This window comes from Larus michahellis, chromosome 8, assembly GCF_964199755.1.
Source record: "Larus michahellis chromosome 8, bLarMic1.1, whole genome shotgun sequence".
Taxonomy (NCBI): Eukaryota; Metazoa; Chordata; class Aves; order Charadriiformes; family Laridae; genus Larus; species Larus michahellis.
This window is the reverse complement of record NC_133903.1, coordinates 55,257,836-55,282,411: the sequence shown is the minus strand read 5'-3', so window position 1 is coordinate 55,282,411 and position 24,576 is coordinate 55,257,836. Positions and strand designations below refer to the sequence as shown.

At 42.5% G+C, this 24,576-nt stretch overlaps 1 protein-coding gene across 8 annotated transcripts in view; it reads right to left on the bottom strand.

Annotated features, from left to right (window-relative positions):
• RAVER2 (ribonucleoprotein, PTB binding 2) overlaps positions 1-20,117 on the bottom strand; it is a 57,539-nt gene extending 37,422 nt beyond the window's left edge. For 7 of the 8 annotated variants that reach the window (XR_012588818.1, XM_074598631.1, XM_074598630.1 and 4 more), the window contains exons 1-4: positions 19,817-20,108; positions 8,225-8,291; positions 4,129-4,598; positions 415-606 (exon numbers count right to left, since the gene is read on the bottom strand). Coding sequence is in view for 7 of the 8 variants with exons in the window: in XM_074598631.1 (XP_074454732.1) it covers positions 415-606; positions 4,129-4,598; positions 8,225-8,291; positions 19,817-19,990 (903 nt within the window). In the remaining variant the exon portion in view is untranslated. Of the gene's footprint in view, positions 1-414; positions 607-4,128; positions 4,599-8,224; positions 8,292-19,816 lie in introns of all 8 variants that reach the window. The other variant, XM_074598636.1, reaches the window with a different exon arrangement.
• Between the last annotated feature and the right edge of the window lie 4,459 nt (positions 20,118-24,576).

Here is a 24,576-nt window from a genome sequence, read left to right as displayed (position 1 = left end):
AAGCATGAAATTAAACTATTTCTCCTACCTTGAAATTTATCTTAAAACTGACAAATTCTTGCCTCTCTGTTGTAAACCAAGTTTTAGCTTGTCAAATGACTCCACTTACAGTTCCTCCTCTTTTGAACTGGAACAATTTCTCATACAGAATATTAAATTTACTAAAATCCCAGAGCTATGTAAGTACAACTTTGTGATCTCTTATGGCCCTATTTTACCCTTCCTCCTTGCAGAATCTGGCTACGCTTTTCCTAGGAAGGAGACTGAATTGGGCTGACTAGATTAAAAAAAGGCTAATGCTTCCAAAAGCTTGGCCAGTTTTCCTAATGCAAAGCATCTGAATCCCTCTGACCCAACTCAGGCAGCTCAAGGTGTATCAAACTCATTCTGACAACAGATTCGCAAAGATCTTACCATCCTTTGCGCTGCTATAAGCGCTGCTAATGTGCTTCTGCCTGGCGCTCCCGGAGCACAGTACGACACCTGGACTCTCTTGCCTTTGATCGTCATGCCATCGGTGACTTCTTGTACTTTCTCAGCCTGCTCTGCAGTTTCATATTCAATCACCGCGAAGTCACCGATATAACTGTCTTCATCCTGAGCAAACTGAAACAACATTTCACAATACACTGAACAAAATGCAGAATTTCAGGAACTGCCTTGCAGTATTTTCACCTATTGCAAAATCCTTCACAAATAGCGGGCATCCTGTATTGATGTCTGTATGTCTTTTTCTCAGACGTGCTCTCAGATGTGCAGATGTAAGTTGAATATCACAGTCTCATTATACTTGGCATGCACGCTCTATCTACTTGATTTACAACCTTCATGTCAATCTAATCTCATGGAGAACCTGAGCTATGAAACGTATTTAACACACATTTTCAGAACAAAGAAGGAATGAGAAGGAAATTGCAAATACAGCTGTATGCTACAATCATTTTTATTTTTATTTTGCAGAGTAAGAATTATAAACTCATTATTGTTCAGTTTTTAAACCTACAATAATAATAATGCCATTCATCAGACTACATGGTAGTTGTTGAAACATGTAACAATGCAAATTCCACTGATATATACTGCCTTTTAGGAGAATATGAAGGCTGTGGTTGTATTTAATGCCAAGAGAAGATGCCAGACTGATCAATCAAGCAGACTGGAAACAGGCTTATGTGTCAAACAATGCTCTGTCCTTTGTCTGCAGAGTTTTATAGCAGAATGAGCAGATTTAAATCAAACAAAAAAAGGGGGTGAGAAGGGAGGGAATAAAGCTTTGGCAAAAATCTCCAGTCCCAAAATGAACAGAAACGATATTCTGACACTAGCTCTGATGTGGAAGAGAGGAAATCTCCTCTAGATTTCACTGGACAAAACCAACATATTCCCAACTATTAGGTCCCACAAACTTACACTAACAATTGAGACAGAAATCTCAAAAATTTTGAAGAAAACCAGGGTGGTCAGATGTTTAATGCCACTGTTAATGGCTGGCCTCTGGGATGCGCTCTGGAGAACACACGTATTTTGATATATAAATACACACATAGGTATGCATATGCTACGTATATATATATGTGTGTGTGTCTATGTGGAGAAGCATTCTATTTTATTTTGACATCAGTTTAGCTGCACTGATAAAGACCTGAAGTATTTGTGAAAAGAGTGGTTTGCGGCTATGGAACGTATTGTTGTTTCACCCACAGTTAAAAACTCCCTTAACATGTGAAAGGGCAGCTACCAGTATTCTTGCAAACAGACCAGGAATTTTTAAACTTCTCAAGTAAACAGGTACTGAAGCAAAGCCCGCTGTCCCTATCTAGGTAACAGTGGAGAACTCCTAGTGACAATTTAAGGTTGATGTAAGAAAGGGATGAGGTTTTCTGGTCCATTTTCTGGAAGAAAAGGACAAAGCATGTTCCTCTAAGTCCTAGGAAATGCCATTTTTCTAAGATCCACGTAGACGTTATCTGGCTTCAGCTCTTCTTGACAGAACATTTCTGTTGTCAACAGTGGAGAAATCAAATTGATTTTAAAAAAATGGTAACTCTGGAATCAAATGAAATAAACCAACATTTATTTCATGATTTCAGCTAAGAATTTCAGGTGAAAGATCATATTTACATGATGAAATATGGCATCAGTTACCAGCAGAACTAAGCCATGAAAGCAGCACATGACAGCTACGTTAAAGAAGCCATAACAGGGGATGGGCAAAATGTTCAGAGTGACCCCACTGGAGGGACAATCTAAGTGCAGGAGTGGTGTGAAGGCAGGATTGGCAAAGACTGGGAAACAGAAGGAAGAGAGAGACTGATGTCATGATAATGTAAAATAACAAGAGTGTGAATGAACATTTTAATTGTTTTTCTGAAACGTATTCCTTCTTCCAGGTGAAGTTTTCCAGACAAAGCGCTCCTCCTAGTCGTTCTCTATTGTCGTGGCTTGGGCTGGACTGGCCACTGAAGGAACGACAGATGCTCTCTTTAATCTCTCTCCCTTCAGAGTAGAATGAGAGAGACTTATGGATTGAAAAAGAAACTAAACTACTTCAACAAAATATTAATAATAAAATAAAGGTAACACTATTAAATAAGAATATAAGAAAATAATGAAATATAATCACTGAGAATAAATCCTAGGTTATCATAAGTAAACCTATTTTTCTTCTATTATCATACTTCTATGATCTACCTATTAGTCTATTACACAGTGTGTTTATACAAGTGATAGGTAAAACGATAATGTGCCAAGAATGTTTTCTTGGATATATTTTTGACTGGGTGCCTATTTCCTGATTCAAAAGCACACTGTTTAATTCCCGTATTTTATAGAAAATGTATTTAGTGACATTTACTGATAGAATGCGTATACAAACAGCCCCTCCTCACCTACACCAGGTGTAACCCATGCATCATTATGATTTAAGAGGGAAGGCAGAAGTCAATTATTAAGTGCAAGGTAGAATAGTGTTAGTAAAAACATCTTTATCAAAGAAGCCTGTTATTCTCTGAACTTCAGAATTTTGAAAGAACGTTGAAAAATTGTTGGGGGAGCTGATAACAGCCTCTGGATTATCTGACAGCTGGAAAAATGCCCTGAAGTAAAAGACTTTAAAAGATCAATCTGTTTAGCTAATTAAACAAAGATTGAGTGAGTGACTTGATTACAGCATTTAATCCCTTCTCACAGGAAGAAAACAGCAGGGACCAAAGGCTCCTCAAGCTAGCCATCAGTGAGGTGAAGCTGAAGCCAGATACCTTCAACTGAGAAAACAGACACAAGTGCAAAGTAACAAGGGATGGGCAGTTTCTGGAAAGAGTTACTTCCAATTTAGGTGTACTTGGATCACACAAGTACAAGGATGTGCTTGCGGCCAGCTACAAATTACTGGGGCTCAAAAAGAGCACTAGGGAAAATGGGATGGCCTGCAGGTGGTCAGCCTAGACAGCCTGATGGACCTTCCGGTCTTAGATGCTGAGAATCTCTGATTACTTATCCCTGAAGCTAATCCCTGGGCAGCCTTCCAAGATACTTAAGGAAAAAAAAAAACAACAAACAACTGAAGTCATACCCAACCGTGTGACTATAAAGCAAGCTTTCTTTCTACTGCCTGTTTATGGTACACTGGTCTGCACCACTTCGAGGAGCAACATTTTATTTGTGCTCTAGTATCTTACAAGCCATGATGATGAGAAGGAAACCTTTCCACTGGCAAAGGCTGGTAAGGATCTACCTCTTCTGTACCTGCAAAGCTTTCCAAAAGAGGTACCACTTCTACCACTGGGCAAGCCCAGCCAACTATGAGATCTCAAGCCTACATCTTCTCCAATTAGGGAAAAACACATTAGATATTTGCAGAGGTTTCTTAAATATATTAATTATATACATATATATACACATATATTCTTCATCATCTATACTGTTGCACTTGTGGTATTCGTACACTCTGGCTTGCTTTATTGAGCAATAAAACCATCATCAGCATTTACTTTAAAAGCTCTCTAAAATATTTCTAAAATTATTTTCAATAAAATACATGAGGAGGGGATGTCTTACAAACACTTTATTGGCACTTCACGGGGTCACTTAAATGACCATGATCTTCCAAAAGATACAGATTCAACATACCTGGCAGAAAACAGGTTTATACTTTAGTGAGAAAGCTTGGATCAGTTCTTTTGAATCAACGTAGTCTTTTTGAAATTTATCTACACAAAGGCACTTGGAGTGAATAAGATTTGTCGTCAGCTGGTTCACATCCATCCACTGTGCAAAGAGAGTGCTCTCGTCTAACTGTTTCCCCAGAAGTTCCAGTCTCGCCTTTGCAGCGGAGTCCTTTTTCATGTATTCCACAAAGCCATAGCCCTTTGAATGGCCAGTAACTTCACTATAGACCAAAAAACACCTCTCGACATTGCCATACGCACGCACAAGTTCTTCAAACTCTTCTAATGTAAATGAAATGGGCAAATTAGTAATGCACAGCAAAGCATCTGTTGGTTGGAGTTGCACGGATATTTCTTTTCCCCGAAGAGAATACTGGTGAAATTTCCGAATTGCGTTTTGAGCCTGCTCTCCATTTAACAGAGTAACGAACGCTGTAAGAGACCAAAACAAATTACATCACCGACCGCAGCTTCTCTCCAGCTACAAAGGTAATTACTATAACTCTCCCAACCTCCAAAACCCACTAGTATAAGTCACAGGAAAAATAAGAGTTTCGGATTTATCCTGAAGATGCAACAGATAGAGAGAGATGCTGTAATACATATTTTTAAATTTGACATTATCAACTGGACGTCATGAGTAATTAACTCAAAAAAAGTGACTACAGAAACAAAGATACACACAACCTCACTACTTGTAACACAACAAAATTTTATATTTGGGAAACAAAAAGCAATTAAATTTTCTACTGAAGTCAACACATAACTGATTCTACTGAATTTCTTTGAAGACAGAATCCATAAATTCTCACTTCAGGGGTTAATGATCTTTTTTGGGTTTTTCAGTTCATAAAGCACTTCATACAATGACAGAATCACAGACTGGTTGAAGCTGGCAGAGACCTCTGGAGGTCATCTTGTCCAATCCCCTGCTCAAGCAGGGCCACCCAGAGCTGGTTGCCCAGGACCATGTCCAGATTGGTTCTTAGTATCTCCAAGGATGGAGATTACACAACCTCTCTGGGCAACCCGTAACAGTGCTTGGTGACCCTCAGAGTGAAAAAGTGTTTCCTGATGTTCAGAGGGAAACTCAATCAGTTCAGTTGGCACCTCTTGCCTCATACCCTGTGAATTAAAGAGGATGTAATAGTCTGCAGTGAACCACAGCCGTGGACAAAAGGACCAACACCCACTCTGTACCATGCCATGGTCCCACAAGCAGCTGGAAGGAACACGCAACCATGGACAATCTCGTCATCATACCCCGTCATCATTCCACAGGTAACTGAAGGTTCATGCAGCCGTGGACAAAGGGAGCACTGTACCACCCACCACATCTTTACCACCTCATGGTCCTACAGCCAGACAGAAAGCGCTAACATTTTCTTTCATGCTTTAACAATCATTAGATACAACAGTCTAATCAAGGATTTCTAATTAAAACATAAACATCCACGGGGGTTCTAAAGCAAGTTCTGGTCTGTGCCTACCTTGTAGCATTTATAAAGCCAACAAAAAGAAGCAAGTGTAATCTTGGCGACATACGCATAATATTTGAGATCTCAGTTTTGCGATTCTAGTGAAACTGAATGTTGTTATGCAACCTGCAAACAATTAGTTTGTACTAAAATATAAACAATGCCCCTGCAGCAGGTTTTACATTCTGTCCTAACCAAAGAGATGTACCAGTGATCAGATAAAGACGAGATGGCGTGGAAATCGGTAACCTGGCTCTCAAATAGATTAACATGTGCCCGGGTAATCTACATTGTTTTGCTCTCCAGTATTTTGACACAGCTTCACATATTTCTCTAACAGGATACTATTTGGTATTCTAAGAAGAGTCACATAGAAGATACCAACAGAAGACAACAAAGTTTGAAAATACTATACTTTTTTCAAGATACATTTTTTTCCCCAATGTTTTGAGGTCATTTAGGGCTACCTCCCTGAGTTTATCATTAATCTTAAATTAGTTCATGTAATCAAGTGAAAACATTGTTTATACTCTGGAGAATTTTAGAAGATCTAATTGGAAACATCTTCAGAGCTCTACAAAGTTCTGATTCTGTCCATTAAACTAAAAAGTCATTAAATCTATCTAACAAAAAAAAATAAAAACAAAGAAAACCCACAAAAAACCTCAAAACAAAAGGAGTTCCACTTTTTGGGTGAATGACTCCTGTTGTGTCAGTACTTACTTGGACAAGACAGAATAAACACACACAAACACCTGAATAATTAACAATAATACTGAAGAACCAATACTGATCCCAATACTAATATAAGATAAGATATACAAGAATTATACTCAGCCAATTCTATCAGTAGGAAACTGTGCGCTCCCAGCAGTGGACAGCAAACGTGGGACACTGCGAGGGCTACGGCTTTAGGAGGAAGGGAAGGGCTCAGGGGTCTGGCACGGTGGCAAGGAGTTCTCTGGACTGCTGCCATCAAGGGAGAGAGAAACTACACAGTAAACTTTCTAATTTGTATCGAATGTGACGTTTGTGGTATGAAATAATGCTGTTGGCCAGCCTGGGTCATAATGCCCAGGCATTGCTCCTTCTCATCCCTGCACCCGGCAAGGCTTGAAAACACTGAAACCTTGAATCCCACATAGCCTAGCTGGCTAGAAAGTAAATATTTTCCTGAATTCAGACACTAGAGTCTTCTAAAAGTGCAGTTTTCCCCAGCATTAGAAGATAAATTAGTCCTGTGTCGCTCAACCTAGGACAACACCCACAGACCACTAGCAGAACTTTTGCTTTTTGCACAGCAAAATAATACCCTGCAATCTAAAGACCGTGAGTAGGAAGAGCCAAGACGCTCGAGAACTTTTTTGACTGTATAGTAACACGTTAAGATTCTGTAACATCAGGGCCTCTGAACACAGTTTTAAGGCTTTCATGAATCCAGAGATAAAATAATTTAATCTATCCAAATGAGAAGCCAAGAAAAAATAAACCACCTACAGTGCGTTCCAGTCATGAAAATTTGCAGAGGCATGCAGTAAAACATACAAAAATTCACATAAGTAGGCAAAGTACTATATATATCTACATATACACAAAGACACAGATGTATAAACTCTAAAACCAACCAAACACATACATAGTAAAAAAGTAGTTATATATGAGAGCATCTAGATTGAATGAAAAAAAAAAAATCCTCTTATTCTTTCCAAGTATTTTCAAATATTTCCTCTCACACTGAACACAGACGTCCACTCTGCCATTAGACAGCAGACTACAGTATCTCACACACAAACTGGCCTTGTTCCATATTCAGAAATCAGATTTGCAAGATAATAGGACATTAAAGCACAAATTTAATTAGGGGCAGGTATCAAGAAATAACCATTATCCTCTATCTAAAGATCTATCAAATCTCTCACAGCTATCGGACTAAGATTTTGTCCCAGAAACCAAGGCTGCCTCAGGAGATAGCCCAGGCTGTGGGAACTATGGCGATCTGGAAGGACAGGAATGTGTAGAGGAATATATGTCCATTTCTTTACCTCTCAAGCACTAAAACTCCATGAATCCCCTATTTAGAGAATTAATTTGTAAACGGAGGATCAGACTTAAATAATTCAGAATTTAATTCAGGACAACATTTCCTTCAAAGACTGAAGTATTCCTTTAATGAATTACTTCTGGTTTATATTACCTGACACAAATGCATCTGCAACTAGGTACGTTGTCCTCTGATCATGTCATAGGCACATGTGGTTTGTCCTAAGAGAGGCCTCAGGCCCAGTTTTTCAAAGGAAATCACACAGCTGAAGTTAGCTTTGTCCCAAAGAGACACCAATGGAACATGCCTGAGAGATACCACAGTGGACCAGTCTACTTCTGGCTGACACCAGTGAAGTTTACAACTCTCCATTGGCTTCAGTAGAAGGCGACAAACTACGCAGCCAAAAAAAGCACTGAGGGACAATCAAGTTATGTGATGGCAGAGAACGTGATGACTTCATACACAGCAGACGATGTTCCTCACTAGTTTCATCACGGAATGGAAACTTAGGACACTGGAAGATTTTAAGTTCTTACCTGTTCTTTTATTTCTGTCCACATAACAATACTTGATTTCGTAATCTTTAAATAAGTCGTGGATTTCCTGAAAGAGAAAAGCGCAAGTATCATCAGATAAATAATTCACCAGACCAAGTACGTATATAAATTCATCTTCACTTATGAAAAAAAAATAAAACCCAACCCAAAAACTTTCCCAATAAACAGAAAATCTCACCATAGAAACACTATCAAATATTTGTTTTTAGAAGAGCTGGTTACACTACTGCAGCAATGTTTTTATCTCTTATAAAAAACTGCCTTACTGAATCTGAGTAATTTACTTTTCATTATATAAAGTCACGTAAGCACAACAGGGTGTCGTGCTGACTGTCTTTTGATAAAGACGAATAACATCACAGTTCATTAAATGGCAAAACCCCCACAATTTCTCCTGAAGTACAGCTAGCATAGCTAAAATACCACACAGACAAGAAATACCCGCAACATCACATCATGCAGTTTACTGAGGGCAGGCAACGCTGTCATAAAATGCAACAGTTGTTTTAGTTTCCTGTAACTGCTCAAGTTCGCTTTAACAGATTTTCACTCTTTTAATAATGAATATTCTTTCAATCAGCAGATAATTGTGCCCAGAATACCCCCTGAAAAGTATCCTCTATCAATTACTGCACAGATGCTCAACGAAGAGCCAATCCCAAGAGCATTATTTGCTCCCACTAATTAACGGGGAGAGAGCAGGGATGTGGCAGGAGTGGAGCAGGAGCAAGTCGCAGAGGTGTGTACCAGTTTGCTATAGCTATTCCCCAGCAAGAGCAAGGTGTACGCACGTGCCCCACAAAACCCACAAATTATTATCAGTTCAGTGGCAAGAATACAGATATGGACATTAATCATCCCCAAGAAGAAACCACAAGTAGTAACGTGGATATATGTATTCTTTCAGTTGGATAAATCCCATAAACAACAGCAAAAGACCACTTGGATAAGCAAAATAATCAACTAGCTTTGTCTGAAAGTTTAATTGCAGACAATTTCCAGTAGCCCAGTCTACTTGCCAGTTTGCTAATTCAATATATATAGCCTAGAGGTTAATTGGGTTCTCCATGACTGGTATCAGGTGCACACCTTTTAGTCAAGCGAACACCAATCTCTAGTTTCACTAGTTAACAGCTGTCAAATACTACATTAATAAAACATGGCAGCATTTCTCAAGCTACCAACCATCCTCTCATCAGACGTGATAAGGATGTGGTTTCTGAAAAGCAAAATACGCCAGGCACAATTCAAAGGTTCAAGTCAGGCAGGCGATTTGACGGAGGACATCTCTCAATGAGAGTCAGACACCAGTTCATTCTCAGTCATGAGAGACTGAGAAGACACTTTCTGTACAGTTTTGTGCAGCTCAGCTGTATTGTGGCACCGGGACTCTGCAGATGTTACTTCTGTCCTACTTAGAAAACGTAAATACGTCCCCCTTTTTCTATTTATTTCATTTCATACATTTTTTCACAAGAGTAACACTGAAAGTTTTATATGATTATTAAGCAGCAGGAAATAGTATTTCAAACAGCTCTGAACACCCTTTTGAAAGTCATCTCCGAATCAGATGATTCCACATGATTTCCCAGTAACTCAAATTTTAATTGGGAAGGGAAATAGCCTGTAGTGAACATATCTTCATGGGATAATCATGAGATCTCATGTAAAAATTGTAGGAACATAAGGAAGATTTAAAATGAAAACCAAATTTAAGCACAGTGATTTTTGTAAAGATTTTAACACCGATTTCCACAGGTTGTTGCAAACACTGCCAGGTTTGTGGAGCGGGCTCTTCCAGGGAGGTGAGTCTTCTTGTGCTCTCATGGCCCCCATGGAAGGGCTGAGACCTTCACCTGTGGCACTGGGTTTGGGTAGTATTTCAGTGAAAGCATTTTTCACGTAAAGACCGTTTGTGACAATTTACAAAAATAAAACAGACCATGCCAACTCTTAAGCAAATGTATACCCCTGCAAATTAAACAGATACGTAAATATCTGCGTACATTAGACTAAGATTCTTGACAATGTTTTCGGAAGTACTGCGCTGGCTTTTGAACTCGGGCACTTCTCTCAACTTTACCTTCAACATCTTTCAACACTTAAGTCTGTTAGAAAAGAACGAACACTCCTTCCATTTTAATGTTGTTAACAGTTTCTGTTCCCGACAGCTCAGAGCAGAACTGTCAGGGAAAGCAACAAAAACACCTTACTCGCTGTTTCTGACCAGGTTCAGCTGTGCACCACCAGCACAGAACACATTTGGTCCCTCTGGTGTAAGGAGTTACCCGGTATTCAGGCCAGGAAGGAGCGTTTACTCCAGGAGGAGAAATGGGTCATCCAAGTCAGGTATATTCTCTGGTGCGACCCTATTAACTTGCAAGGAATGTAAGCAGAGGGCTGTTTCCCTGAGCACAGCAGAAACAAACAGCCGAGGTTCATTCCCCGTTCCCGACCTCCCGGCAGCCTGCCGGCTCACGCACTGGGGAGCCTGGCCCCCGCACCCCCAGCCCAGCTCTGCCAGTGTTCTCCCCCCGTCAGCACCTACCGCCACCGCTCTGCACACCCCCACGGAGAAGCCGTCAGCCCCTACCCACGCTCTGCAGCAGGAAAACCTTTCCCTCTCCCTGGGTCAGCCTTTCCATGGCACTGCCTTGTGCTGGGCAGCCACGTGAGAAAGGCGACACAAGCGCTCACCATGTATCACACAGAGTTTAGCAAAGCAGCAGTAATAAACCCAGTGGTGGTACCACATGCGAGCAGTGGCTGCCATCCCCAGCTGCCACCACTTTGCCCACGCTCACAATATCCACATCCAAACCATCTGTTGACCAAGACAACAGTGGCCGGTCCAGCCCAAACCACATCACTGGCCACTATTAGTATTTTTTCCACATGACGTTTGTAAAACTGCTTCTCCTAAACTTTTTTCTTCTTTTATAAAGGAATGAATCTACTAGTCTAAAGAAAAGTGTCTGAGAATTACAATAATCATGATTTAACTGCATCATGTTAGGTCTAACCAAAATGGCAACATCCACTAACATGCCGAACGTCCAGCTGCCATGAGTGTCATGCACTGAATGTCCAGCTAGATTATAATATTTTGACAACAAAAATTGTAAGCAGCTATAAACCTATCTGGCAGACATACAGCAGCCATGGATCCCGTGAAGTTTCCAACACAAACACTGTTTACAGTGGTGTCTCTCTCGGCCCTTAATTATTGCACTCCTTGGACCAGCTCGTAGCTGGCTCCTGAACCAAATGTAAAACTCAGCACTGACTCTTGGGCACCGAGGTGCGTTGGTACCTGAGCAACGTCCCCGCCAGGCAGCTCCCAGGGGATGTGTCCCTGGACAAAGCAAGGGCAATAGGTACCGCAGGAACGGAGAGGAGGAGAGAAAAGGGAGCAGAGAGCTTGCTTGGAGTAACAGCAGTTGCATAAACACGTGGGCCATGCCAGCGGCCCTAACTAAACATCACGGAACAGAAATGTAACCATTAAGGCTTAGCTACTTAAATCTTCAAAGTTCTTAAAAGCAGAGTTTGAAAGCTAGTTAGTCCTATCATCAGTAAAAATTAGGATCCTAACTAGAAAATAATCAGCTCATACTTTAAAATTAGCAGAAAAGCAAAACCAAATATATTAAAGGGAATTTAAGAGAAACCACTAGTAAATACAGGCTGAATATACTTTAAAAAAAATGTATTATTTACTACTATAAGAAATGCGGTTTTGAAATACTTCAATTCTTGGCCTGTCCTGTCTTGTCTCGGGTAGAAAAACTGGCAACATGAGTTTTTACCACATACTGTCAATTTGAAATTTGCATCTCTCAAAGGGAAAGAACACCCTCCTTAGAGGGGATCTGTCTTTATGCTTTATTACCCGCATTGTTTGAAACGCTAAAAGAAAAGGGAATTATTACCAGGTACATTTACCCTATTAATAAAGCTCAATGTATTATTTCTGCTTTTCATACCCAGGATCTCCTACTGCAAGAAAAAAAACAGGCAAGAAATACTCAGTCATCACCTGGAACAATATACCATGTATATAAAGCCTACAGCACCCTAAACCCAAGTATTTTTCTCTCTCTAGATGTAATACTGAATTATGTTATTCTGGCAACAAAAATATTTAACAATTATAATGGTGCCTGGCCAGATTTGTGCACTAAGCTTTAGTGGTGTTTCCAACATAAACACTGTACAAGTCTGGTCTATAACTGGGCTCTCAGTAAGTAGCTGAAGGCCTAAACTTCACAAGCGTATTCTTGAAATGGGAATCAATTATGTTTTAAGTAGTTGAACTAAATAACATGTTTGGCTAACCAAGAAGTTTTAAATCATCTCATAACTAAAAAAGACTTTGTTTTCATTTGCGTAGGCAGAGCAGGAAAGAAGAGGACTTCTCAGGAAAAAGCTTTACACTTACAAATGATATAATGGGGTGTTCATTTAACTCAAATTTTAGACCACTAAATCTTTGAGTCCATGACATGACACACGGAATTCGCTGCAGATATTAAAAAAAAGGTAGTAAGTAAGAGAACATCTACATGGTTTAAAACAATAAACTGCTACTGAGGGAAAATCCAAAGGAAAATCCCAGAGACTCTGCTGGAGAGTAAGACGTGGAGCCCATAGCACCAACAAGAGTGTTAGATAACAAAGCACAAGGATGGCTGCAAAGTGCAATTTTAAACATCTCCTATCTACTAATGACCAGAGAGGTAGGAGGCCCTCAAATTTTCACCAACTGGAAATCGAGTGCCAGACGAATCCTCCCTTGCTCCTAACAAGCAAAAATTCAAAGATTGGGCTCACCATACCTTATAGTATGTTCTTTTGACAAATTTTCGTTTTCTTCAATGCTGAGTTAAAGAAAGTTCTTAGATGAGCAATGGCTGTGGGATCAAGTCTGAGATGTGTAGCAGATGTTGACCTGCCCAGGCATCCAGGCACAGTGGGCACTGAGGTGGGCTCTAAAGCTTTTGCTCACCACACTCCCTCTTCATTGCCACAAACAGTCGCAAACTATGAAACCCAAAATAAAATCAAGCCTGTAATTCTAATGCCTTTGGGGCGAATCTTTTTGTTTGAGAATTGACTCTCACTTTAATAAGACCATATCCTCCAAAGATTTTCAGAAAAGTAATGTAAGTAAATGTTGTCATTAAAGAACAACAGTTTCTCAATAGACTTATGATGGACAGGGAATGAAAAACATATTTCTCTGATCTTCCAGAGACATATTAGTGTGTTGGTAAGAGGAACGCTACAGGACTGGAAATTAATTTAAACCTCCTGGGTATACTGGGCGTTACGCAAGCTAAATGAAAGATGAAAAAGACATAGAAGAGGTAACATGAGAGAGCAAGAGCACAAAGCAAAAGAAAAGCAATAAAGAAAATCAAAAAGCACGTACATCCTAAGGCATGAGAGCTACTCACTATCCAACAAGTATGCCTTTCATGTTCAGTCAGTGTGACGGGGGACTAACGAAAACACAAAGGCCCCTTCTACTTAAATGTCTGGCATACAACAGATTGGGAGAGAGTACTTCCTCAAATCATCACAGTTCATTAAAGGCTTTCGATCAAAAAGGAACAAGGAAAAATTGTGGCTAATCCATGGAGAAAGAAGGAATAAAAAAAACCACCACCCCCCAATCCTACCAGAAATAGAATCATGCTAAGTAGTGATTTGTCTTTTGATCAGAAACAGACACTGGTGAAAAAAAACTGTACGGGTACATCAGGTCCCAAAACACAAAATAAATCCCTATCCCAGGTGGACTGCACCAGTTTCTTATCAACACCTAAATGTTTCATCTTTCTTTAGATTCTGTCATGCCAATGAAGAACTACAGGGTATTAAAATAATTAATCAGCCCTACTTTACTTCATGTCCTACATTAAAGTAGAACAGCCCCTCTGTAAGATTTATTTTCTGCCCTCAGATGATAAAGAAGAAAAGCAGAAATGTGAACGTAGTATGGTGGCATTTAAAGATAATCAAGCACAGAAGAAACTGGTTGAAAGCAAGTGCATCTTCCCCAGGGCTGGCTCAGCTGCGAAGAGGAGCATCAAAAAGTGAACAGCCCTCATCGGTCAGCTAATCTTAGCAGTGAAGACTAGAGATTTTGCTACGAGTCTCAATAATGATTAGCAAGAAAGATAGCCCAGGGTCCGCTCTTTCTAACAGCAAGTCCATGGGATCCCAACTGGTACACCAGGGTACCAGACTGCTGATCACGTCACGTTTATGAGCTACTGCTCCTGTGGAAGTTAATCAGACATAACTAAGGAACCACTAGCAGTGAGAAAACAATGACTTGGGGGAAATCAAAAACAATTCTTCTAATCCACTGGGGTAATTACAAAAACCAAACCCAACAGAAGCTGACTTGCCATACAATACTCACATAAAATCTAAAATAACAGCAGAATCAAACTTCCTGTTTAGTAAGGTGCAACTTCACTTACACTCTGGGCATCCTGAAGTTCTTAGCATCTCTTCAGCAGTAAAGGAGAGAAGTTACCGTTTCCTTCCCTCCCTCTGCCCAGAGCAGTCCTCCTGCCTCCAAGAACACTCAGAGCAGTTTTACGACAGTTCCAAGGACCTTTAATTTGTGATGCATAACTTTGAACACTGCACTTTCAACATCATATTTACGACGGTTTTCCTTGCTATTGAAATGGATTATTTGATGCATCAGAGATGACAGCTGAGGGAGATACACACACAACACGACAATCGCAAGGGATTTCCAAGAGATTGCTACTTCATTGCCAAGCACTGACCGGAATAAAATGAATTACTACAACCAAGCTTACCTTTAAGTCTCTTTGCAAAGATTCTTGATACAAATATCAGTCTTACTACAACATTGCATCAGAGGGTATTAATGCTAACAAGAACAGACCCACTGTTTGACATTTTTCAAAAAGAGCAACACCAGTGGGACGATCTTGCCTGTCTTACCGTAAAACATCACACATCACTGCTCTACTAGGATTCCTTGGATCCTTCTTATGGCCCTTCATCCTAATGAAGCCATAAAATGATTACTCCATAAGAGTAATCTTGCAAGGACGTTTGCAAGTTAGAGGAGTATGTTCTGCAAAGGCTGCAGCAGGAGAGAGGATTGTTGCTCTGGAGAGCGCGTCCTGCACGTGAAGGCTGGTATGCAGTGCAACGTTCTTGATGTAAGCAGCAAAGCTCCATGGAGAAACAGGACAGCCAGTTGTGACCCACCACTCGGTAGCGTGTGTCCACACTCGGTACTGAAGTCTCTGTTTAAGACAGTGGCCACTGCTACAGCATTACCTCAGAATCTGAAGTACATCTGAAATAGCGCCTAGGGCTCCCATCTTCTCAGTGCACGGTGTGTTACCAGATCGCACCTCTCTCAGAGCTTCGGTGCAAGAAGATCAGATCGAGAGGAGAAGGAACACTCCCTAAGTAGAACAATATACTGAGTGGATTTTTAGTACAGTTCGCATATAGCTACAATGATAGAAAAACACTGGCTTGAGGGAGGGAGGGAAAACGCTACAGCAGTTAAGACAGGAGTTGATCTGATAAGCTGTTTTACTCACAACGCTGATCCAACTAACAGGAGTCAGTCAAGAGCAGTAACAAGTGCATCTTCTATCTAATTTTATAGGTTCAGCAATCTAAAAAGTAACAAAAATATAGCTGTACAGCTATCAATGGTGCTTCACCTCAAAATCTGGAGAGGCGACAGTAATTGCGTATATCCATTTTTAGCTCATTATCCTATCACCTGTCTGATAACGTGCAGAGTTCAGGTACTGCGCTGGACAAATCAGATGAGGATGAATATGGGGAACTAACTGGCAAGCCTGGAAGACTCCACCGTGACAGGTCAGTACAAAATCGACTGACTTGCCAACTAAACAGTGAATGAAGACTTTGCCTTCAAGAATAGTGAAGGTGCTAATAAAAATGTTTACCACAGATCTGTCCCAAAAATACCTTTCTCCATCGTTGTAGTGAGAGAATTGTTTGAAGAAATACTAATCCTGCAAGTACGTATTTGCAGATTGAGCTATAAGCCCAATGCAGAAAGAACCTTCTTAACATAATTTTGACTTAATTTGTTTGCCCTTGGGGTTTGTTTCATACTGACACTCAATGAAAAAAAGCTCGTGAGGGAATGCTGACTTCCTCGGTGTGACAGACTGCAAAGTGCTTTCTTCAGGCTGTCCTTCCTCCTGAAAACGGGCTCTGGATTTCCTTAGGAACACAGATGTTGCCAAATGCATTTACAGAAACCCCACTTGCCAAGATTCAGACGTGGGCAACCTTTACCCCTTAACAATAGCCACCCAGCACCTAAAGTGCTGAATGCTTCTGACGCTTAATGACCTCTCTGTTTGTTTGGTTTCTACGACTACAAACCTCTGGTACTCTGTTTCTGGTTCAGGAACTTCATGGCTAAGGTACATTTCATCTGTGTCCTTAAGAGTAATTTTATTTTTTTTATTCAGTTTAACACAGGTGGAACTCCAAAGGTAAAAGAAGATTACAAGTACAATAATAAAGTTAATATGTAGCTACGACTGGCAGAGGAAAATGTTCATTGCCTAATTTCGCCTGAAAAAAAATTGGAGTTTTGTTCTTATTTTGAAGTTGATAAACCATCTGACAAAACTCACCAGTCTGTGTCAGCAGAAGAGCCATTTCTTGCTTGAAAACTATTTTCGTAAATCCTGGCCTCACTCTTCAAGTAACAACAAACAATAGCAAACCCAATATCCCAATGATTAGAGATGAGTAACTACGTTTATGGAAAGCTGTTCTGGAAGACTGTGCTGCATTTTAACGATGTTCACCTCTTTCTTGATGAGGAATAAATTGGCCAGGTTAGCAATAGGTTATCTGATTTTACTTGGCTAACCATTATTTCAAGAAGAAAACGGCAGACAAAACACCTCTGCATGGTGTTTACCAAGGGCGTTAATTTGATTTAAGGAATGTTAAGGTTCACGGTAATTTTTGGAAATGCATGACAGCCAAATACACAGGTATGCTTAACATGCCTGACCACAAACATACCTCTCCTTTCCAAAACTGCTCCAGGACAGAAACTTCGTCTCTAGAGCACAACTAGTCTGCCTTTGCGTGCCAACACCAATAGATTAATGATGTTAAAAATTAAAATGACATTTTTTGAAACTGTATTTCAGGATCTGCACGTGGTGGTACTGTTCCAGCCTAGTAACAGGTGAACATTAGAACATCATATTGGAGAAAAAGGCATCTAAGTGCTACTTTTGAGTCATCAAAACAAAATGGCAAACTTCCAAAATACTGTGAGGCTGCCAAATTGGACCTTCACATTAGTATTTCCCTGCAGCATTCTTTGTCTGACCAAGAAATGCCAAACTTGATGGTTTCCATATAGGCGAGATGTGCTTTTAACCAGTCACGTGAATTATGAAGTACCTGCTGTGTGCACCAGTCTGACATCGTTGAGTGTCAGACAAAGTGATCCTGTTCTGGCTATCTGCAGCAAGCGTCTTGTGATATGCCAGTAAGCCCTCTCTGTCAACACAGTCACGCGTGATGGCTTCTTGAAGAGACGACAAAGATTAGCAGGGTTTTCCAAGTTGTGAGTTTGCTATTGATTAGGTCATTAGGTTGCTATAAACAGAGGTGAGGGTCTGTATGTAAAACGTCATGCAGGATCATAGCAAAACTGTCACATCTAAAACTCTATGATCACCTAAAATCACGTGGCCGGACAGACCAAAAGGCACCATATACGTGAGAACAAAACGTCAAGAAGTGCAGCGGCAAGCAAGCTCGGTACTCTGGATCAAATTACACTGATCGCTGAAAGATTCTCTCTAAAATGAATGGTCTCTTTCTACCGGAGTTATGGAGAAAATGATAGTCTTCACGTGCTGCACTTACCCGCAGGTAGTAAAACTGCCTCTGCTTTAGAAAGAGAGGGGAAGAGACACAAGGAGTGGTTTAGAACAAAAGCTGTAATTACGTTTTTTTATGCTTGTGCATCAAGTTGAATATTTGGAGCCGGTAAAGATCCAGTAAGTGACTGCAGAACTACATCACCTCAAAGTCTGAATCACATGCATTAGGTTTCAGAGTTCACCAATTTTCTCCTCCGAATTGCAGTAATTTGAGCAGAATTTTCCTAAAGCACCAACAGACTGCAGAAAACCACTTTCACTGACTGCGCGCTGCTCACCTCAGAAAAAAACAAACAACAACTCAGGCTTGAAGCTTTTTAGCTTTGCTTTTAACAGAAACTGGATGTGTTGCAGGATTGGACATCAGGAAAAATTTCTTCACCAAAAGGGTTGTCAATCATTGGCCCAGGCTGCCCAGGGAAGTTGTGGAATCGCCATCCCTGGAGGTATTTAAAGGATGGGCAGACGTGGTGCTGAGGGACGTGGGGTAGTGATAACTTGCCAGTGCTGGGTTAACGGTTGGGCTTGGTGAGGGGTCTGGGGCACAAGCCTTGTGAGGAGCGGCTGAGGGAGCTGGGGGTGTTCAGCCTGGAGAGAAGGGGGCTGAGGGGAGACCTGCTCGCTCTCTACAGCTCCCTGAAAGGAGGGGGCAGCCAGCGGGGGTCGGGCTCTTCTCCCAAGGAACAGGCCATGGGACAAGAGGAAACGGCCTCAAGTTGCGCCAGGGGAGGTTTAGGATGGATATTAGGAAAAATTTCTTCACCAAAGGGGTTGGCAAGCATTGGAACGGGCTGCCCAGGGCAGTGGTGGAGTCACCATCCCCGGAGGTATTTAAAAGACGTGCAGATGTGGTGCTGAGGGTCGTGGTTTAGTGGTGGACTTGGCAGTGTTAGGTTAACGGTCGGACCCGATGATCTTAAAGGTCCCTTCCAACCATGCCGGCTCTACGACTCTCTGGTAAGGTCTCCCAGCCTGCCTGGACACAGCCAGTACACCGGTGCCCCCCCTGCAGCACCGCTAAGGGGCCGTGGACGGGCCGCGGCTCCCCTTCAGGCGCAGCCACACGAGTGCCATTACCGCACTCATTAGCCATGCTGATCTGCACACTTTGGCACAGAAACGCTCCCTCAGAGCACCCCCGGCTTTGCCCCGGGACCGGGTCTGCTCCCTCACGCCGTTGGGGCCCGGCCCCGGCAGCCGGGCCGGCAGCGGCCGCACCGGCACGGTGCCGTGCCCCGCCAGCCCGGCGTCTCTCCCCGCCCATGCGAGCGACTCTTCCCGCCGCGGGGAAGGACATGCCGGAGCCGCTCTCCTCAGGCACCGCGGCCACCGGCGGCAACAAAGCCGCCTGCCAAAGACGTCGGGAGAAGCCCGAGCGGACCCGGGGCGGGGGGAAGGGAAGCTGCAGCCCCCCGATCTCCCCCCGGGAACGAGGGCAAACGCGGGCAGCCCCGCACCTCCCTCACGCCGGCGATGGGGAGCGGCTTCCCCGCAGCCTTCCGTCCCGGGTCGGGCCCCCCGCCCCCGGGCACGGCCCGCCCGAGGAGCCGGCGGTAGCGCGCCACGCCGCCGGCCGGCTGAGGGGAGGCGGCGGCCGTACCTGGCTGCTGCTCTCGGCCGGCAGGTTCCTCAGCAAGATCTTGCGCCTGTTGCTCAGCTCCCGCCGGGTGCTCGCCAGGCGCCTCGCCACCTCCTCGGGGCCCAGCGGTGGCGGCCGAAACCCCCGCGGCGGTTCCGCGGGCAGCTCCGCGCCGCGCTCGGCTGCTGCCGCCATCTTGCAGAGCGAGCTGGGGGGGAGCAGCGGCGGCGGTGGTGGGCGGGCGAGCCGCGGGGCACGGCACGGCCACGGCACGGCCCGCCGGAGGGGCGCGGGGAGCCACGCCAGGCCCCGCCGCCCTCCCCGCCCCGGCCCGCCCCGCCGCCGGGCCGCGCCCGCCGCCCTGCCCGGGGAGGCTGGAGTCCGCCGAGGAGCCCTGTGAGGGAGCAGGGGGCTCGGCCGCCCCGGCAGCCCCGACCTCGGCCCGGTGCCGCACAAAGGGGCGCAAATCCCCCTCTGAGGAGAGAAGGACGGCGGGGGGGAGCGGAGGAGACTCAAGGGGAGCTCCGTGGTGCATGGAGGGGCCTCAGGCTGCCACCCCTTTGGGGCACGTGGGAGTAAACGGGCATCAGAGGGTGAATTTCATCCCCACAGTAACGTATCTCGAGTCAGATGTAAGGGACGGACTTGAGCACTCTTGAGGAGAGAGGTTGTGGCTCCGTTATGAGGGAAATCACCTCAAGAACCATCGCGATGGAGGTGCCTCCAGGAGGCTAGGGCTGGGACACCATCTCCCTCCCTGGGACACGATGAGGCCCGGCGCCCCCAGAAGGCGTCACTTCCCCAAAGTCCCACTGTCGGTACCTTCCTTAGGTATGATTCCACCCAGAGAGACTGAAATGCAGAGCGACAACAAAATAAAGCCGATCTGGAGTGAACCCAAATGTTCCATCAGAGGCTAGCAGGCAGGAAGGCCCAAGATGATCTCATTCTAGTTTTACGCTTCATCAGAAACATACCAGAGAAATTACAAAGCATCCAAATGGGTAAATCAATGCCTGGGTGCTGCACTTGCAGCAAAAGCCACCCTCTTGTGGCAAAGCACCACGTAATGGTGGACGGGCAGGAGGGGGCTTGCTGCTGTCACGAGAAGAACGGGAACGCAACATCCCGAGAGAAGAAGTATTTCTGGGGGCCACTGTAAAAGAAATTTCCCCTGCTATAAAGCCTCCCTCCATAAAAATGTTTCACTCTCTTAGCTCTTCCTTTAAAATAGGTTATTCTCTTGGAAAGTTCATTTCTCCTTAAGCATAGTTACTTGCAGTGTCATTTACAACACAGTAAATTTAGCTCTTAACGTTGTCATCATTGCTATAAATGAATGAAGAATAATTTAAATATTTGCATCCATTTTTAGATACGAGGCCGACCGTGAAGAACATGCAAAAGAGAATCCAAACCTGAAAAATAGTAGTCTCTAAAAGGAAATTGGAAACACAGTTTAAGTTAAACTGGGTATATGCGAATAAGTTCTTATCAAGAAAATCTAATTCCTCAAACCAGGACACTGGTAATTCTTGACTAGGTTTAAAGAGCCATTTTAGAGACAGGATTACCAGTTACACAAAGAAAACACCAAACAACAATAGTGTTTTTAGAAATTGCTTTGGTCCAAACCAAAGCTGGCAAGTTAAGACTACAAAGAATCTTGGACCTTCATTACTTCTAAATTTAATTTAAAAACTACTGAGCAAACAATAATCAAAGTCCTTTTTGTTCTTCTTGGTGTATTATTAAAAAAAAAATTGTCAGGGCTGTTCAAGGGCTTCCTTTTCCCTAATATTTTTAAGCAGGTAATGTCCCTCCTCCTTCAGTATGAATTTTTGGAAATCAGAGGTGTGAAGGACATGAGTAAATGGTTTGTGTATTTGTCATGGGAGAATTTGAGAACTGCCACATTCAGCCTGTCCCAAACAATATTAGCTTAGCCTTCATACTTACACCAAGAAACAGGAGCAACAAGTATAACACATTAATTAGCGTGAGATCTGATCTAAATAAAATTTCATATTCTTAGAAAAACAAGATTTTCACAGGTCACCATACTTTGAGAAATGTAACTGAAAAAGAAGTGTATACATGCTGGGTTTTTTCAAATTTCAGATGAAGATTTGCATTTTAAAGCTATGAAATACCTCTTCCAGCACAAGCTATGAGGTATAAGGCTTCTTACGCCTAGATTTACAGATTATTAATCCTGCTACCTATAAAATTATCCATGGTAAAGATAAAAAAAAAATAATGTGAGTGGAAAGCATGCTAGTGAGTGTTTACAAACTGGTGTTCAGTTCAAGCTATGAAATTGAAGTAGGGATAACTAAATACTGTCTCCTCATAGATATCTGAATCGTATCATGGATTATATGAGGTAAATTATGCTGGGACCATTGAAAAGATTGCTCTGCTAGGAATACTGAAACACGTAACGACCTCCTCAGAAATAATTGCCAGATTAAGCTATTACAGTAGAAATTATGGATATGCTAAAACATGCAGTTAAGTGAAACTAATAAAGTAGTGAAAGCAGAGTAATTAATTATACCATTAATTTTTCCAGTTTGAAGGTGGATGCTTTGGTTCACCTGTGTGTTACTGATAATTAATCCTACCTATAGCAATTACCTTCTCAAAAGCTGCCCGCGTTTTTTTGGGGTTTTCTTGTAGGCTGTAAGTGTATCTGAATGAAAGTCATTAAGAGTTAAAGTGCATTGCTAAAAGAAATAGTTCGGAAATGAATAGCTTGACATTAATGGCAAAAAATAAAACTACTGCAGTATTAGTTGTAAATACTTCCAGAGAAATGTAAGCATTTTTTTTTACTTGACATGCATATTTAAAAGATTGCATTTTATAGCTAAAACTACTCAGCTTTTTTTTCTGCCCAGCGTTCCCATTGCCCAGGTAAATGAAGGAACTGACTGCACTAAAAGGCAACTACAAAGTGCTGCGGGAAGAGAGCAGGAAAGATCAAAGATACTGCCGTTGTCCATGGAGATGGTCCGTGAAAACGAACAGGGAGGTAGGCCATGCATCACCTCATTCGACAACCAAAATCAGCCAAACAAGCAACAGCACCAATAACCGACCTGACCCGCGGAAATATTCCCTCTTCAACCCAAATGTCGTCCTGTTTTAAACTACAGTACACCCTCAAGCAGGTACCTGGAGAATTAAAATACCATTTTAAGTAAAAGAACAATCAAAATTAGGCACTGATAAGTAAAACACTAGAGCCCTTTGGAGCCCTCCCAGAGCATCAGTGAGCACGTTAATACAGTACAGAGGTCGTGCAAGCCAACAGCTCACAAACATATCGACGCATTAGGTGTGCAGTTCTCTCATTTGACAAGTTAATCTTCTGCCTTCAGGAGTTCTGAAGAATGCCATACAGTTTCTGCCAGAAGAACCAAAACCCCAGGCTAGTAGCACCGGTCACCATCCTCATCCTCTGTGCTGGTTTTGGCCAGCACTCCCTCAGGTCAGCCGTTACTGCGCTCGGCTGTGGTTTTTGTACCTGCTAACTAACTGCTTTGTAACAGTGAAAATAGAACTGTGTAAGCCTAAACAGTCCTCGCTAGCCCATGCTGGGAGACCTGACACAGGGTAGGGAACCCTCTCACAAACCTCTGTGCTGCTGCGTCTGCAGGAGCGGGAAGCGTCTTCAGGAAGATGCTGAGATGGCGCAACTCAAGATGAAATGCAAGTGGTAACAGTCCCCAGCCAGCCGTGCCCAGGAGGGGGAGAGGCCAGTGAGCCCGTGCATATATGTATTTATGTATTTTCCTTGAAGAATTTCATCTTGTTGACTACAGACCATCCTCCTATATGCAGACATTGCACGCACACGTTTGTATGAGCATACTGTTACTCACTTTATGTTGCTTTCAAAACAAAGCCCTACACATTTATGCTTTGCACTCTTAAACAGTCTTTAGTTTTCTAATGCACTTTCATTATGTTGCGAAACTGCTGCAAAAGCAAAAAGCGCTATTTAAAAATAGCAGAAAAGTGTTGTGACCTGTAAGCGTAACTTTGGTTGCACTGCTGACTTGATGCTATTATACAGAGAAGCCACTTGCGGTAATTTAATTTAGTTCACTAAATTCCCTGTTAATTAAGAGTAATGTACCCATCCGCAGCGGTTGCTTTTGTAGCTCTTCTAAGCTGGAGATTAATTTACTCATGCTTCTGCAGCTTTGAAGTAATACGAGCCATATATTTTGTTTTTCATTTTTATGGGTTGAGAGTGTTAAAAGAGAATTGTGTTACAAACATTCTTTCGGAATTAAAGATGCACTCAGGCACAAATGTCCACGTTCAAAAGTACAAACAAGTTCAGATTTGTGCAGATAAAATAAAAGCCAAGATTTAGAACATCTGCTGGATCTCAAAGACCCATCTGATGTTCCCAGGTATACGAGACACTAGGAATGTATCTGTGAGCTCTTTAGGTAAGTGATTTCTTATATGAAAGAGAAATCTAAACAATTTCTGAAGTGATGTGATTGGTACGTTTCCTGCAGTGAGGGTGTGGAATCCATCAGTTGCTGCAAATTCAAAGCTTCCATAAAAATCCCTGATTGCTAGCACCACTTCCTGTGAACAAAGGGCAAACAACAACGTTCTCTGTAGTCTATATTATGCCCACTGTCTCAAGCTCTAGCTGCTCCTTTTGTTTCATTAGGAAACTGAAAATTTGGAACCAAAATACGTAGGTTCAGTTGTCAACACCTGTAATTAGTTCAGTGATGAGCATCTAGGTG